Below are 17,205 nucleotides of genomic sequence, written 5' to 3' on the forward strand. Positions count from 1 at the left end.
TAACAATAATATCCGGTTTTGGTTTACGCATCCTTGCCTGTTCCAATTTCAAGTACATTGCAGCTTATCTTTGCATCTCCTCTTTGGACGCCCAACATTCCTTTTCCCTCGGGGTGTATACTTGTGTATTATTTTAGGTTTTCTTCTGGCATCCTTAGAATGTGTTCATGCCATTTATTTCTGTACGACTCTATTTTCTGAATTATGATTTTGACACTTAGTTCTTTCCTTATTTCATGATTTTTTATTCAGTCTATGAATTCGTAACCAGCTAGAGGTCTTAGGAGTCTCATCTCTGCTGTCTCAATCCTCATCTGAATGGCAGTTAAGAGGACAAGCCTCTGACGCATACATTAGAACTGGCACTGCCCTTACATTACAAAATTTTAGAACTTTCTCTTTTCCAACTTTCTTAAGGAGTGTGTGTTTATGGTACATACAAACTGCTGGAATTTTTGCACTCTGTATTCTTAATCATTGTGTGTGATATACGAGACCTCACATCCTAGGTATTTTAAAATGTTTATTTCTTATAGTGGCTTATCACTAATTATTATTTTTGCTCTTACCATAGAATGTCATTATCTTAGTTTCACTTTCATATATTGTCATATTATAATCATTTACTACCTTGTGCAAGAACCAAGTTGCTCTCTGTAATTTATCTTTTGAGTCCAATAAGATTATTTGGTCATCTTCAAACACGAATGTATTTATAACTTAATTATTAAGCTTATAATGGTGCACTACTTTATTCTGCCATGTCTCTATGATGTCTATGTATATGTTGAATAATGTGGGTGATAAAGGACACTCTTGGCTCAGTTCTAGACAGGTGTTTCTTGCAAATGGATTTCATTTTTGTACTAATGACAAACGCAATAAATTACATAAAATAATGGACCACCACCTAACAATAAGAGAATAACAAAACTGTAATTTTGTAAGAAATCTGTCATCATATGACACAATTATTATATACAAAAACCAGCATGAACACTGAAAATGCATCACAAGTAAAAAGAAGAGAAATGATTATGGCACAATACAAACGGCCTATAATTTAGTTACATTAGACAAACCACATTTTAAAGAATATAGAAGCAACTTTAATAAAAAATGACAGAAAACACAAAAAATGACAACACATTACAACCCACAGTTTTGCACATCTATTCTGCCAGCATTGTTTTGGCTACTGTATAATATGCTAGAAGGATCCATGGTTGTAAGATGATGTTATATTGCACATAAAGAAAATTTCCAATTAAATTTGACTCCAAGGGTAAGGAATCACAGTCGTCTCTCTTTAATAGACCGAAGTTCCCACAAACTTGAGTCTCCGATGAAGATAGAATTTGAAGTAAACATGTAGTGTGTACTAATGATTCCACGGTCATATGACCACAAATATTTATCAAGGTTGAGCCTTACTCAAGATTATGAAATGATGAAGTAAAGGAGACAGCAAACTGCTCAATCTGAGCAACACATTTCTACAGTTGGTGGTATGTCATTATCTCTTTCCCCCAAAGGGTGAATTTTACAACCAAAGTAGTTACAAGAATGATGTTGAGGTCAATTTGATGTCTGAACCATGGAGCAATATCACCATTTTTCACATCTGCAGAGCATTGTTAAAGGCATCATTATGCTAAATGTCAGAAAAATTTCATGGGACAACCCAGGGGTTGAGCAGTGGATATCTGAAAGTCTGCTAAAGTCATGATTCAAGGTTCGAGTTTTGGTCCAACACACAGTCTTAAATCTACCAGGACGATTCGCCTGAGAGTGTAATCTCACATGCCATGGAACCACACAGCCATGCAGACACACAATAATTATTTCAGTTGGTGCATATGCTGTTTCTGTAAATGCTTGTAGTTCAGAGAGATGGTCAATGACTTAGAATTCATAAATATTACTCATTAACACAGCTTTCTGCTGTTCACTCCAATGACAACTGAAATGCCCTTTTCTACATAAGCTATGGTCCACAAGTATTGTGGCAGTCCGTTTTAAATGTATGTCTAAAGAAAAGTATAGTGGCAGTCTGTTTTAACTGTGTCTCTAAATAGAAGATGGAAGCTATTTTGTGATGTTTATATCTGCCACATGTATCCTCCACTCAACAAAACTAGTCTTGAGACAATGACTGGATTTTTACGACGACCATCCTAATACTAGACATGGTTGTGTAACTGTTCCAAATAAATGTGTTTTTTTCTAAAGGAGGAACCATGTGGCCTTGCTTCTTTAAAGCTATAGCAAATGATATAAAAACTGGAAATTACAAGGCACTAAAACTTCTTGCTTTAAGACATATTGATGTATTCTAGAATTTTCAGCATATAACTCACTCATTTTTAGGTTTTCTCCACAACACTTAAAATGGATAGTTTTTAAATCATGTCTCCAAATATGAGCCTAAGAGCACCTTTGAATGAATATCTAAATACAATCTCCTACAAGGGTCACTTTTGTGTGAATTTCCAACAAAACAGAAATTATAACATAAAAAGAATCTAGAGGTAAGAAATCAGCACCCTTCACAAATGTGGCTTGTGCATCAATTTCTTTGGTTCTGAAAATAATGAGAATAGCACTACCCACTTCCTTCTAGCTGGATGACAAAAATCATATGCAAGCTGGCATTTAGTCATACACACCATGTCTATTTTAACTATTTATTACAAAATCATAGGAAAAAAATAGGCCAATATTAATATATGTGGTTGGATTAAAATGTCCTACATTGCAGACCAATTTTAGAATAAGAGAATGCATGGATTCTGACTAGCATTCTTGCACTATGTCACTACATAATCTGTGTGTTTTGTTTTAGTTAACAAGTTAAATAATTAACAGTACCTTCTGCCGCCATATCAGCTGAAAAGATTTATTCCCTTGCTAATAGCCAAAGCAGTAACTTTATTTGATATGCCTCAGTGGTAACATGCATCATCATGTTTGCCAAGAGACACAGGTGCTTATTAAAATAGGAACCTAAAAATGTAGCATCTATTTTTTGCAAAATCAGCATCCTTTTTTCTAAATGATTAGATGCAAAAAATTTGAAAGTTTGCCACACTGTAAGCCTGAAGATCAGAAAGTAAAACAGTAATTGGAGATAAAATAACAATGAAAGAGAATAAACAGGTTTTATTCTCTATTAAAGATTTTTGAGTGGAATATTTGCTGCTGCAAAAACTTCAACAGTATTCCTCTAGAACAGTCTTTGCTTTAGCTGTCACCAAATTATTGTTTCTGTTGAGAAGCAGCAGCATTTTCTCACCAGTGAACACAGTGCTTCTCTGATTTAAGGTGTTTCTCTCTCTCTCTCTCTCTTCCCCCCCCCCCCCCCCCCCCCCACACACACACACAAAGTTCAATAATTACAAAATCTGCGGAAGGCCGATTTCAAATCTGTAGCATATTAGCCCTGATTAGCATATTACAGAGCCCTTTTGTGAGCTGGGAGATCTGTATTTGACAACACCATGGATTGTACTGACAATGTAGAGTGAAAGTGGAAGTACAACTGAAAATAACTCTATTTGCACTTTACAGGAATACTCTCTGTGTGGTCACTACAGTGCAAATAACGTAGCAGGCAGTTGTGAATGTAAATAAATGACAACTTCGAATGCCCGATAATTGAGGAGTAGAGAGGGGGGAACAAGCCCTGCCTCCCTCTTACTGGTCAGCCAGCCTACAACAATGTTCCATTTTTCTGCAAAAGGAGAATTGACACGAGTTGCTGATCCCTTCTGGTGTCATGAGAGTCGTACTGTATCCCTGTGATGGACCAGGGTTAGTCTCATCACTCATTTCAAAGAAAAGAAAATAGTGAGCTAGATACAACAGAAAGTAAAGTGCTGTGCACAAAGCATATGGTAACAGCTATATCACAATCACTTGCTGAGGTCAGCTGTGGCATAAACAAGGTAGTTCAGATCCAAATTCTAGCAGTATAATATGTAACCATAGTTCAAAACATCCAAAACCTAAAACTGCCATGTTACAGTGTCCGCAATTTTCTGTAATACCAACTTTGACCAGCAGACAAATGTACGCATTTCTTTGTTCTAAGACGTTTAGCGCCATGGTCGAATCCCGCATTGCCATATGTTGCATGAATCTCTTACCATTGTTCGACATGGGACCAGAGTGTAACTTATGAGAGCACTGATACAGTATTCCATTTGTGCGTGGGTGTGCTCTTTATTTTGCAAACACATTCTTATGTACATCCTCTTTCCAAACTGAGCTTCACCCGATGTGCAATATCAGTAAAATCAGTTACTCTTTCGTATATTATATGCAGAAAATAAAGCTACTTCAAACTATCCCTGATGAAATAGCTCATCTGGATACAATTGGCTGTGAAATAGCATTCATCTCACGAATCCGAATTTTGAGACGGAATTTGTGTTTATCACAAATGAGAACTTTTTAAGTTCCTACATGTTGTGGGATGAACTTATGGCATCAGTGAAAATCAATTAAGAGGCGGAAGACAAAGTTGTGGTGGCAATTCACTTTTTACACCCAGTCCTGGCTCATAGGAACAAACCACGCAACAATTTTCTGTGAATATTTCAGGGTACAGGGTACCACCTGAACATTGTTACCTTCAATCTTACGAGGGTATTTCCGGATTCACGGCATCACTTACATGGCACTAATGTTCATACTTTCTAGTGGACTATTTGAACCATAATCAGGCCAGTCCCACAAGAATTATGAAATTTAATGAGATTTTGTTTCTTTCATCCAGTGTGCAATTGTGGCTCAGATATTCAATATATGATCAGATGACATCTGTGATGAGCCTTGTCGAATTACCCCATTCACTGAGTTGATAGGGAAAATATGTAACCGACATGGCAGAAGTCCTAGGCTGTACACACTTTGTTACAATGTGTTATCTGTTCTTTCTTTACTTAGGTTTCTTTTTGATAACTTATAAATATATATGTGCAATTGTGCTTCATTTATATTTTTTGTAGATACTCATAAACAAGAGGAAAAGTCTAAGACACTGTCAGAAAGAAACAAAGCATTTTGCCACAATATGCAAAAGTGATCGAGGCATGGCTTTACAGTCATTCAGAACACTATACAAATATGAAACATTTTTCATTCTCACTACAGGTGAGTAATACTGGTGAACTGTTTTAACAAATTTCCAAATCACAAAACCAAAGAGCATCCAGAATACGTAATACCATAATAACTGAAAACAACACTAACAATCTTTAAAATGTAGACAGGAAGCAACAAATATTCCCTTCATACATTACTTGTTTGTCACTTTACAAAGAAAAGAATGTCCAGTTTGTAAAATTTATAGCCAGTAGTACAGTATCACACAAGAAAGCACAGGAGCACACGCAATATGGCACTGAAAATTTCTCTTGACAACTCAAAATTGATGAGTGAAAACTGAATACCAGTTAAACATGGCTAATACAGAATAATCTTCCTGAAGTAGTTTACTTTGAATGTGCTATTAACTGTTGTAATGTTTATGAAAAATATGAATACTGAATGATGACTGGAATGCAAAATTTCATAACTAGTAAATTCACACTTTTATGTTGGTATACTGTCGCTTATTATGACCAATTAATTTTATATGTGGTGTCTGTTCTTTTGGACACGTCCAAAAAGAACACACCATTTTGATCCTGCAGCTATTATAATTTTAGATGCTCAACCAAAGTTGATGCACATTCAAACTCACCAATTTTGTATTTTTCACTTATTTCTCACTGTACTTTAATGATCTTAGATACAAGTTCATTTTGTATTTATGAGCAGACATTACGTGTTGCAAATGTAGTTATATATGATGATCTTACCTGGCAACAACAAAGAAAGTGACGGATCAGTGTACATTTGTGTAAATTTAGAACAAATGTATATTATAACTCCTTCAGTTTCAAGGTATTTAAATCCATAACTTGTTTCAGCAAGTTTTCCGATGAGGTCTAATGCATTTAATTGCATCAGGGGATCCTCTTGTTTAACTTCAGTGATCAGTTCTGGTAATAGACCACACATTACACACTCCACGAAACCTTCTTCAGATGTTAAAGCAATTCCCACGATCACCTGAGGTTAGAACATAATTATATAGGATAAAACAAAGTGTAATTATTATTCTGCTAAAATCTAAAACTCTCAAGATCAGTTACTACACAACTGAAAGGCAATGTAAGAAATATTGAGGAAAAAACACATGGGAAAGAGCAGATGAGTTACTATGTAACAGTGTTCATTAACTTCCTGTGAAAGTACAAAATAAAGTGGCACAGTAGATATGAAGAATTTCCTGTCTAAGGATAAGTGTGATTGTCTACGGAACACTGAGCAATGATGTGACGTGTTAATAAACGAGAAAGGAACAGGGGCAGAGTGATAACTGGGCACAGGACAATGAGAGAGACATGATTAGAGGGAAGGCGGGAGGGGATGGGGTGTGGTGGTGGGGGAGAGGGGGAAGGGGATGGGGTGTGGTGGTGGGGGTGAGGGGGGAGGGGATGGGGTGTGGTGGTGGGAGAGAGGGGGGAGGGAGGGAATTTTTATTTATTTCACTTGGCAAGAATATAGCCTTTAGGCGGCCTCTTACATCCAATCAGATAGTGCGCTAACATTACAATATACATAGTACAAGAGTTCTATGCAACAACAACAACAACAACAACAACCAGAACAACAAGAAACTATTTTAATAAATATATGATATGTAGGTAATATTGATATTATTAACATTATGTTGAATAATATCCTCATTATGATAATGTCAAATGTGAGTACTGACATACTAACAGAAATGCATGGCATCAGTGCAGAAGGAACCAAATCTGGGTTAGTCTAATGGTTCATGGAAAAGTGAGAAACAATATCGTAAAGTTAGCAGATGAGACATAAGAAAGAAAATAGAAACAGAGAGAGGTGAGGAGAGCATGGGTGGCATTCACATTGTGACAGATATGATGGTTCACTGCTAGACAAAAGAAAGGTAGTTTTGAATTTGACACAGATTACTGGGTAGTTTGTTGACTAATATGGATGAAATGGTGTAAGGTTTACTGTAATGCGTAGCTACAGCCAAGATGCTGCAAGTATCAGATCTTGTATTGCAGTTATGGAATGACAATAGGTATGTGATCTGTGAGGAAAGATAACATGAGAAATTATGAAAATGACGACGCAAACAGAGACTGTGAAAATCAATATCGCCTATCTGGTTGAATGCACTCTAACTGAGAATCAGAAAGACTGAAATTCTGCTACGTGTGTATTTTACACAAGCATTCACTGCTAGCTAGCTAGCATCTGGAGTTTTCACAATTTGAGTCACGTTGAAATACATCACAGTAAATTTGGCAGGATTAGTTTCATTTTAGTGAAGGTCACAACATTTTTTATAAATTTTTGAACTGCATATATGCAAGAGTGACTTCCTGCACGCTGTGACAGTTTATTCTTCCCAATTTAGATGTTCGTGCAAGATTATGCCAAAATCTTATTACTTTTAACGGATAACTGGGTATCGTCACAGAACATAGGAGGAATAATTTCACGAAACTGTCAGCTGAGAAACTTTCATTGTGATGTAAATATGATTTATGACTTTGTAATATTTAATTTAAGACCCATTTAGTGTGCCAAATATGATACTGAACGACTGTCATTCATGTCTAATATAGCAGCAGCAACGTTCATAGGGTAGTGTAATGGTACTTGAATTACGTAACCATTACGGCACCTCACCTCAACCTCTCGATACCAGCAATATTCTACTGCGTTTCTGTAAAATAGTTAACATATTTCTGTGACAACATTCAGATTTGATTTCATTAATGTAGAGGTACTTCGATACATCGATATGTATATATTTCAATGATATTATTCTTATGTGTATTATTTCTTTTGTCACTATGATCATTGACGTACTTGTAACTCTTGATTTTTGGGTGTGTAAGCGGTTATTAGTGTGTCGAGCTTTGCTCGTCATGTTAAAAAGACACAAATTGTAGTCAGTTTATGAAATGTGAACTTTAACAGTGAGGAAGATATTTTCAAGTACGTTTTATATTGTGAAGTGATGTTTTAGAACGAGTTACGTGATATTGCAACAAAAGTAATAAAAAAGAAGTGTAACTTAAATTAGGAGTGCTGATTACTTTTTTACATCACCATTGTCCTAACTTGCAAAAGTTTAATCTTCAAGAATGGTTTATGAAACACATCTATAAAACTTTTGAATATCGCAGAATAACACCTAGGCCTCTTTGCATCCGAGCTGGGATTCATCACTACCTAGATTTTCGACGATTGAGCCATGAGTTCACAACGAGATCAGCGTGGGAAACACGAAAAGATGAGTGCCTAGTTTATCCATTATTTCAAGAAATGACTTTATTAACTGTGCTCTAATGACACCTGCCACATAATATAACTTTGTTGTTGCCCGAAAATGCAATATTTAGCAGTGTGAGCAACACTACAATCATAATTAATTTTTGACCTTTGTTGTGGTTGGGTTGTTAGAGTAGGCACTTACTACAACTGGATACTATTGACAACTAAGCAAAAAGTTGTCTTCCGTCAAAACAGTGGTGTGATGAGCTCTCCACGCTACTTTATCCCGCGCACGCCTCTTCAACTCCAAATAGCTACTGCAACTTATATCCTTCTGAACCTGCTTACTGGACTCATTTCTTGGTCTCCCTCTACAGTTTTAAGCCCCGTCTCCAATCCCCCACACTTCCCTCCAATATTAAATTGATAATTTCGATGTCTCAGAACGTGATCTATCAACCGATCCCTTCTTTTAGTCAAGTCATGCGACAAATTTCTTTTCTCCGCAATTCTATTCCATATCTCCTCATTAGTTACATGATCAAGCCATCCAATCTTCAGCATTCTTATGTAGCACCACATTTAAAAGCTTCTGTTCTCTTCTTGTCTAAACTGTTTATCGTCCATGTTTCTCTTCCATACAAATACTTCCAGGCAAATGCCTTCAGAAAAGACACCCTGAAACTTAATATATTCAATGTTAACAAATTTCTCTTCTTCAGAAATGCCTTTCTTGTTGTCACCAGTTTACATTTTATATCCTCTCTACTTCAGCCATCATCAGTTATTTTATTGCTCAAATAGCAAAACTCATCTAATCTGATTCCTTCAGTATTGTCTGATTTACTCCATGTTCCATTATCCTAGTTTTGCTTTTGTTGATGTTTATCTTATATTCGCCTTTCAAGACACTGTCCATTCCATTCAAATGCTCTTAATAAATCCTTCATTGTATCTGACAGAAATACAATGTCATCAGCAAACATAAAAGTTTTTATTTCTTCTCCCTGAACTTTACTTCCTTTTCCAAATTTCTCCTTTCTTTTATTCACAGCTTACTCGATTTATAGATTGAACAACACTGGAGACAGGATAAAATTCCATCTCACCGCCTTCTCAACTATAGCTTCCCTCTCATGACCTTAGACTCTTATAACACCTGTCAGGTTTCTATACAAGTTGTAAAAACCTTTCTCTTCCAGTATTTCACACCTGCTACCCAGACAATCTCAAAGAGTGTATTCCAGTCAACATTGTCAAAAGCTTTCCCCAAATCTACAAATGCTATAAACATATGTCTCCCTTTCCTTAACCCGCCATGGGTCAATGTTGCCTCACATGCTCCAACATTTATCCAAAAACGAAACTGATCTTACACAGCGTCAGCTGCTACCCGCATTTCCACTCTTCTGTAAATAATTCGTGTCAATATTTTGCAACAATGACTTGTTAAACTGATAGTTTAGTAATATTTACGCCTGTCAGTGCCTGCTTTCTTTAGATCTGGAATTATTTCTTTCTTCTTTAAGTCTGATTGTATTTCCCTGGTTTTTACATCTCGCACACCAGGTGGAATAGTTTAGTTGCAGCTGGTTCTCCCTAGGATAACAGCAGTTATGACGGAATGTTGCCTACTCCAAGAGCCCTGTTTCAGCTTAGGCTTCAGCTCTGTCAAATTATTCTCACAGTATCATCTTCATCTACTTCCTTTCTATAATACTGCCTTCAAGTTAATTTCCCTCATTTAGCAACTGTGCATATTCATTCCACCTTTCAGTTTTTCAGATACAGTCAGTGGAGATCATTAAAAGTTCCTCTCAATTAGTAAGCACCTAAAATGTGAAGTAATGTAATTGCAAATATTGTGTCATGTAACATGGCATGTTAACAATTAAATTTATCCATCAGAAAAATGCCAATTCTACATTTAATATTGAAAACAGTATGGAAAAGTAACTGGTGGAGTTAATGCCAATATAGAATAACATGGAATCAGAAGGATATCAAGATCTTACTGCCAAATTAGTATCAACATGGACTGCAGAACAGAACAGCCTTGTAAAAAGTATGAAGGAATTCTAATGTTCTGGTGGTTTTAGAGACATAACAGAAACTTTATACTCTAATGTAGTCCAAGTCTCAGTATGCACCACTACAACATGAGTAAATGTAATTTAAAAAAATCGATGGTGTTGAGCCACAGTCATGCAATACTTTTTTAAAGAGATGTAACTGTCTCAAAGATTGTAGACTCTAGAAAATATTGTAAATATACAAGTATTACAGACATAAGCTTGTAAATGTTCAGTATCACCTGACCGCATGTGATTGAAGAAATCACATGTGTCAGATGACACTTAACACTTGTAAGCTTATGTCTGTGGTACTTCTATGTTTACTTTGTCTTCGAGAGAGAGAGAGAGAGAGAGATAGTGGTGCTACTGAATGAATGTGAATATCAAAGGAAGATGAGTCATACTTTATGAGAAGTGCCCCCTACTTACCCAACTGTAAGTCAAGAAGTTTTCATCCCCCCCCCCCCACACTAAAAAAAAAAAAAAAGAAAGTACTTTGCAAAATACGGGGTTGTCTTACATTCACAGATTAAACTGCTGTTTCTGAGGTCGACATTTTTACACTGTGTTTATTTATTTATTGTTCAGCTAATTCAATCTATACAAGATGTAGCTATTTTTAAGAGGTGTTTGCCTGCATCTCTGTCCGCTGTTGTCTTCTGCAGTTGAAGCCCACAACTGCCCCGAGTTCCTTATCCCAGTGATCTGGTGGTCTTCATTTTTCTCTGGGACTCCACTCTATAAAACTGATGTTGTCCATCTTCCATCGTTCGTTCGTGCAATATATCCTGCCCACTGCCATTTTAAAGACTTAACCTGTTCTATAATATCTTTTACTCCAGTTATTGCTCACTTTTCTGTCGATCTTTCTTAGTGTGACCTAACATTGACCTTTCCATAGTTCTCTGAGCAGAGTTAAGTCCCCTTTTGATAAAGTCATTTAAAGTCCAATTTTCCGACCCTTATGTTAAAACTGGTAGGATACAGTGATCAAAAACTATCTTCTTTAAGTAGACTTGCATGTCATATTTGAAAACTGTTGCACTCCTTCCATAAGCCCTCCAAACAAGTTTAATTCGACGAAAAATTTCAGGTATCAAATCCCCTTTTGTCTCAATTAATTGCCCCAGATAAACCTATTCTGTAGCATTGTTTAGGATGTTGCCGTTCAGTGTTACTTGTCCTGCAGCAACCACTTATTATGCATAACCTTTGTTTTAGAGTGATTTATTTTAAGTCCAACTTCCTGACAACGATCTGTTAAGCCTAAAAGGGGACTGCATTTCCATTTTACTGTTAGCTAAGACCACTATATCGTCAGCAAATCTCAGGTTGGTGAGCCTTTTACCATTCACCCTTATTCTTCTGTGGTTCCAAATAATTTTGGACATAGCCATGTCGAGAACTGCTATAAATAACTTTGGGGATACAGGATCGCCCTGCTTTACTCCTTTTCCAATGGGAAATTTGCACTTGTTTTTTCCTATGTTGATAGATGCTACAGATGTGTCATAAATGTTGCACAGTATGTTTATATATTTTTTTCCACTCCTTGCTCAGCCAGTGTTTGTATGACTGCAGTGTGGCTGACAATCAAATGCTCTTCCAAAGTCAATGAAGACTATGCATAGTGGCATTTCATACTCACTGGCTCGACTAATTATCTCACGCAGTGTGTTTATATGGTCAATTGTACTGAAACTACTGCAGAATCCAGCTTGTTCTATGGGCTGTGCAGTCTCCACTACTATTTTAATGTGATGTATCAGGAATTTAGTGAACACTTTAAAGACAACAGGAAGTAAGCTAATGGGGTGGTAGTTCTTCAGATCATGAATACTTCCCTTTTTATGTAGTAAGATTATGTCTGCTTTGTTCCAGCAGGTTGGGATGCTGCCATTCTAGCTTTCTTGCAGCTCCTTTTATTCTCTAATGATAATTTTATGGTGTTTTAATTGTATTTTTATATGTTGGCTCTCATATTCTTCCTTATACACTTACACAGTTCTGAATATTCTATCTTGTCACAAGAAGTTTTAATTTTCGTTCTTGTCTTTTTATGAGTAAAGCTTTGGTTTCCGCTCTTAGCTTTCCTGGTTGTTTAGTAATTGTTGTCAGTCCACCTATTTGTTTTGCAGTTTCCATTACCATTTCAGCTAGATTTTCTTCTGTTGACTCTTCTAATCTCACTCAAAGGGCATACTGAAAATCTTTTTCCTTTAGTTTAATTTATCCATACCTATAATTTCTTTTTTCTGTGATGTTAGTTTTCTTCGTTCTTGTTGAGTATTAATGTTTATTTTTGCTCTTACTATTCTCTAGTCGCTACCAGTATTAAATTGATTTAAAACTGAAACATCTTCAATTATTTTGGTGTGATTTGAGATGATAAAATTATTTCACTGTGGGTCTCATGATTTGGGCTTCTCCATATCCATTTCCTATTATGGTGTTTCTTAAAAAAGATGTTCATGATGAATAATTTATTTTTTTCTGCAAATTGAACTAGCTTTTCACCCCTTTCATTCCTCTCATTGATTCCATGGCAGCCTACTAAGACATCACCCTGTTTTTTGATACCAACCTTGGCATTTAAGTCCCCAATTACCAGTGTAAAGTGGCAGTCTCATCCTGTGTAATAGCTTAGTATATGGGTTGTCTTAGATGAAGCTTTGGCAACTAGGATCACGTGGAGATTTAATTTGAATAATTCAGTAGGGTGGGCACTACAATGATGTGAGGATAGGAGTGACAATCGGGTTTCGTTGTGCTGTCAACAATGGGAATGTATATTGTGTCCCTTGCCTTTTTATGGCCACCTACCACAATCAAATTGCAGTTTTCCTGAATCCAATACTAGTTGGAATGGAAATGACTTTACATTTGGACAAATACTCAACAATAGTATATGATGAGGGCATGCTGAAAAGTAATGTCTCCCAATTTTTTATTCTGTTCTCAATATTCATTGAGGTATTACCTATCATGCATATTACTTGGTCAACTTTCCCGCTTTGCTGATGCAAGATGCAACCCTCTGCTACTAGAGGGCTCCAAATTGTAACATGTAATATGGCAGTGTGTAATGTAACTATGTTGGTGCATGTGAAACAGCATGCTGTAATGGAGTTTCTAACTGCAAAATAGTTCTACATCTACATCCATGTGATTACTCTGCCATCCACAATAAAGTGCCTGGCAATGAACCACCTTCAAGCTGTCCCTCTACCGTTCCACTCTCAAACGGCACGCGGAAAAAACGAGCACTTAAATTTTTCTGTGCGAGCCCCAATTTCTCTTATTTTATTGTGATGATCATTTCTCCCTATGTAGGTGGGTGCCAACAGAATGTTTTCGCAATGGGAGGAGAGAACTGGTGATTGAAATTTCATGAGAAGATCCCGTTGCAATGAAAAACGCCTTTGTTTTAATGATTGCCACTCCAATTCACGCACCATGTCTGTGGCACTATTTCCCCTATTTCGTGATAATACAAAACCAGCTGCCCTTCTTTGTACTTTTTCGATGTCATCCGTCAGTTCCACCTGATGCAGATCCCACGTCGCACAGCAATACTATAGAATAGAGTGGACAAGTGTGGTGTAAGCAGTCTCTTTAGTAGACCTGCTGCACCTTCTAAGTGTTCTGCCAATGAATTGCAGTCTTTGGTTTGCTCTACCCACAATATTATCTATGTGATTGTTCCAATTTAGGTTATTTATAATTGTAATCCCTAAGCATTTAGCTGAATTTATTGCCTCCAGGTTTGCGTGCCTTATTGCGTAATTGAAATTTAGCTGATTTCTTTTCGTACTCATGTGAATAACTTCACACTTTTCTTTATTCAGGGTCAACTGCCACTTTTCACACCATACAGATATCTTATCTAAATCATTTTGCAAGTCATTTTGATCATCTGATGACTTTACAAGACGCTAAATGACAAAATCATCTGCAAACAATCTAAGACGGCTACTCAGATTGTCTCCTATGTGGTTAATATAGATCAGGAACAATAGGGGGGCCTATAACACTTCCTTGGGGAACGCCGGATATTACTTCTGTTTTACTCGATGACTTTCTGTCTATTACTACTAGCTGTGACCTTTCTGACAGGAAATCATGAATCCAGTCGCACAACTGAGGCGATACTCTGTAGGCACGCAGTTTCGTCAGAAGACGCTTGTGAGGAACTGTGTCGAAAGCCTTCTGGAAATCTTGGTTCACTTTATAGGAAATACAAAAAGTTAGTTATATGTGGTGACTTCAATATTAATTGTATAAGTGATTGTGCAAGGAAGAGGATGCTGGTAGACCTCTTTAATTCATATAATCTTATGCAAACCGTATTCTTTCCAACGAGAGTGCAAGGGAACAGTAGAACAACCATAGACAACATTTTTGTTCATTCCTCATTACTAGAAGGGCATTCTGTTAGAAAAAAGGTAAATGGCCTTTCAGATCATGATGCGCAAATTTTAACTTTAAAAGGGTTTTATGCTGCAACTCGTGTTAAATATAGTCATCAGCTGTTCAGGAAAGCTGATCCGGTTGCTGTAGAGACCTTTGTAAACCTTATAAAGGAACAAGAGTGGCAAGATGTTTATAGCGCTGAGACAGTAAACGATAAATATAATGCTTTTCTAAAGACCTTTCTCATGCTCTTTGAAAGTTGCTTTCCGTTACAACGTTTAAAACAGGGTACTAGCACAAACAGGCAGCCTGGGTGGCTGACTAGAGGGATAAGAATATCTTGTAGAACAAAGTGGCAATTATATCAAAACGTTAGAAACAGTCAAAATCTAAATGCAGCAGCCCATTACAAACAGTATTGTAAGGTGCTTAAAAATGTTATTAGGAAGGCAAAAAGTATGTGGTATGCAGATAGAATAGCTAAGTCTCAGGATAAAATTAAAACCATATGGTCAGTCGTAAAGGAAGTTGCTGGTCTGCAGAGACAGGTCGAGGATATAGAATCAGTGCGTAGTGGGAATGTCCGTGTTACTGATAAGTCGCATATATGTACAGTATTTAATAATCACTTTCTGAATATAGCAGGTGAACTAAATAGAAACCTAATTCCAACAGGGAATCATATAGCGCTCTTAGAAAAAAGTGTTCCGAGACTGTTACCTGAAATGCTCCTCCATGATACTGACAAGAGGGAGATTGAGTTAATAATTAAATCACTAAAGACCAAGAACTCTCATGGATATGACGGGGTATCTAGCAGAATACTGAAGTATTGTTCTATGTATGTTAACCCAGTACTTAGCCATATCTGTAACTTTTCCTTTAGGAGTGGTCGGTTTCCTGATCGATTAAAATACTCGGTAGTGAAGCCACTTTATAAAAAGGGAGACATTGATAATGTTGACAATTTTAGACCTATTTCTATGCCATCGGTGTTTGCTAAAGTTATCGAGAAGGTTGTATATACAAGGTTACTGGAGCATTTAAATTCACATAATTTGCTGTCAAATGTTCAGTTTGGTTTTAGAAATGGTTTAACAACTGAAAATGCTATATTCTCTTTTCTCTGTGAGGTTTTCGACGGATTAAATAAAAGGTTGCGAACGCTAGGTGTTTTCTTTGATTTAACGAAGGCTTTTGACTGTGTTGACCACAAAATATTACTGCAGAAGTTGGACCATTATGGAGTAAGGGGAGTAGCTTACAATTGGTTCGCCTCTTACTTTAAGAACAGAAAGCAGAGGGTAATTCTCCGCAATATTGAGAGTGGTAGTGATGTTCAGTCCCAATGGGGCACTGTTAAGTGGGGCGTTCCCCAAGGGTCGGTGCTGGGGCCACTGCTGTTTCTTATTTATATAAATGATATGCCTTCTAGTATTACAGGTGATTCAAAAATATTTCTGTTTGCTGATGACACCAGCTTGATAGTGAAGGATCTTGTGTGTAATATTGAAACAGTAACAAATAATTTAGTTCATGAAATAAGTTCGTGGCTTGTGGAAAATAATTTGATGCTAAATCACAGTAAGACTCAGTTTTTACAGTTTCTAACTCACAATTCAACAAGAACTGACATTTTAATCAGACAGAATGGGCATGTTATAAGCGAGACGGAACAGTTCAAGTTCCTAGGCGTACGGATAGATAGTAAGCTGTTGTGGAAAGCCCATGTTCAGGATCTTGTTCAGAAACTAAATGCTGCTTTATTTACCATTAGAACAGTATCTGAAATAAGTGACACTTCAACACGAAAAGTAGTCTACTTCGCATATTTTCATACGCTTATGTCGTATGGTATTATTTTTTGGGGTAATTCTTCTGATTCAAAAAGGGTATTTTTGGCTCAAAAACGGGCTGTTCGAGCTATATGTGGTGTAAGTTCGAGAACCTCTTGTCGACCCCTATTCAAAAATCTGGGAATTCTGACATTGCCCTCACAGTATATATTTTCTTTAATGTCGTTTGTTGTTAGCAATATTAGCCTATTCCCAAGAGTTAGCAGCTTTCACTCAGTTAATACTAGGCAGAAATCAAATCTGCATGTAGAATGCAGTTCCTTGACTCTTGTGCAGAAAGGAGTGCAGTATTCTGCTGCATCCATTTTCAATAAGCTACCACAAGAACTCAAAAATCTTAGCAGTAGCCCAAACACTTTTAAGTCTAAACTGAAGAGTTTCCTCATGGCTCACTCCTTCTATTCTGTCGAGGAGCTCCTGGAAGAGCTAAAAAATTAAGCAAATTCCAGTGTTACATTGTTGATTGTCTTCATTTAAACTTATGA

General features: G+C 36.7%; 1 protein-coding gene across 1 annotated transcript in view; it reads right to left on the reverse strand.

Moving 5' to 3' along the window:
• Positions 1-17,205, reverse strand: part of LOC126248703 (26S proteasome non-ATPase regulatory subunit 5-like) — a 178,637-nt gene that overhangs the window by 106,105 nt on the left and 55,327 nt on the right. The window contains exon 4 of the mRNA XM_049949989.1: positions 5,868-6,120. Coding sequence (XP_049805946.1) covers positions 5,868-6,120 — 253 coding nt within the window. The remainder of the gene's footprint in view (positions 1-5,867; positions 6,121-17,205) is intronic.

This window comes from Schistocerca nitens, chromosome 3 (genome assembly GCF_023898315.1).
Source record: "Schistocerca nitens isolate TAMUIC-IGC-003100 chromosome 3, iqSchNite1.1, whole genome shotgun sequence".
NCBI lineage: Eukaryota > Metazoa > Arthropoda > Insecta > Orthoptera > Acrididae > Schistocerca > Schistocerca nitens.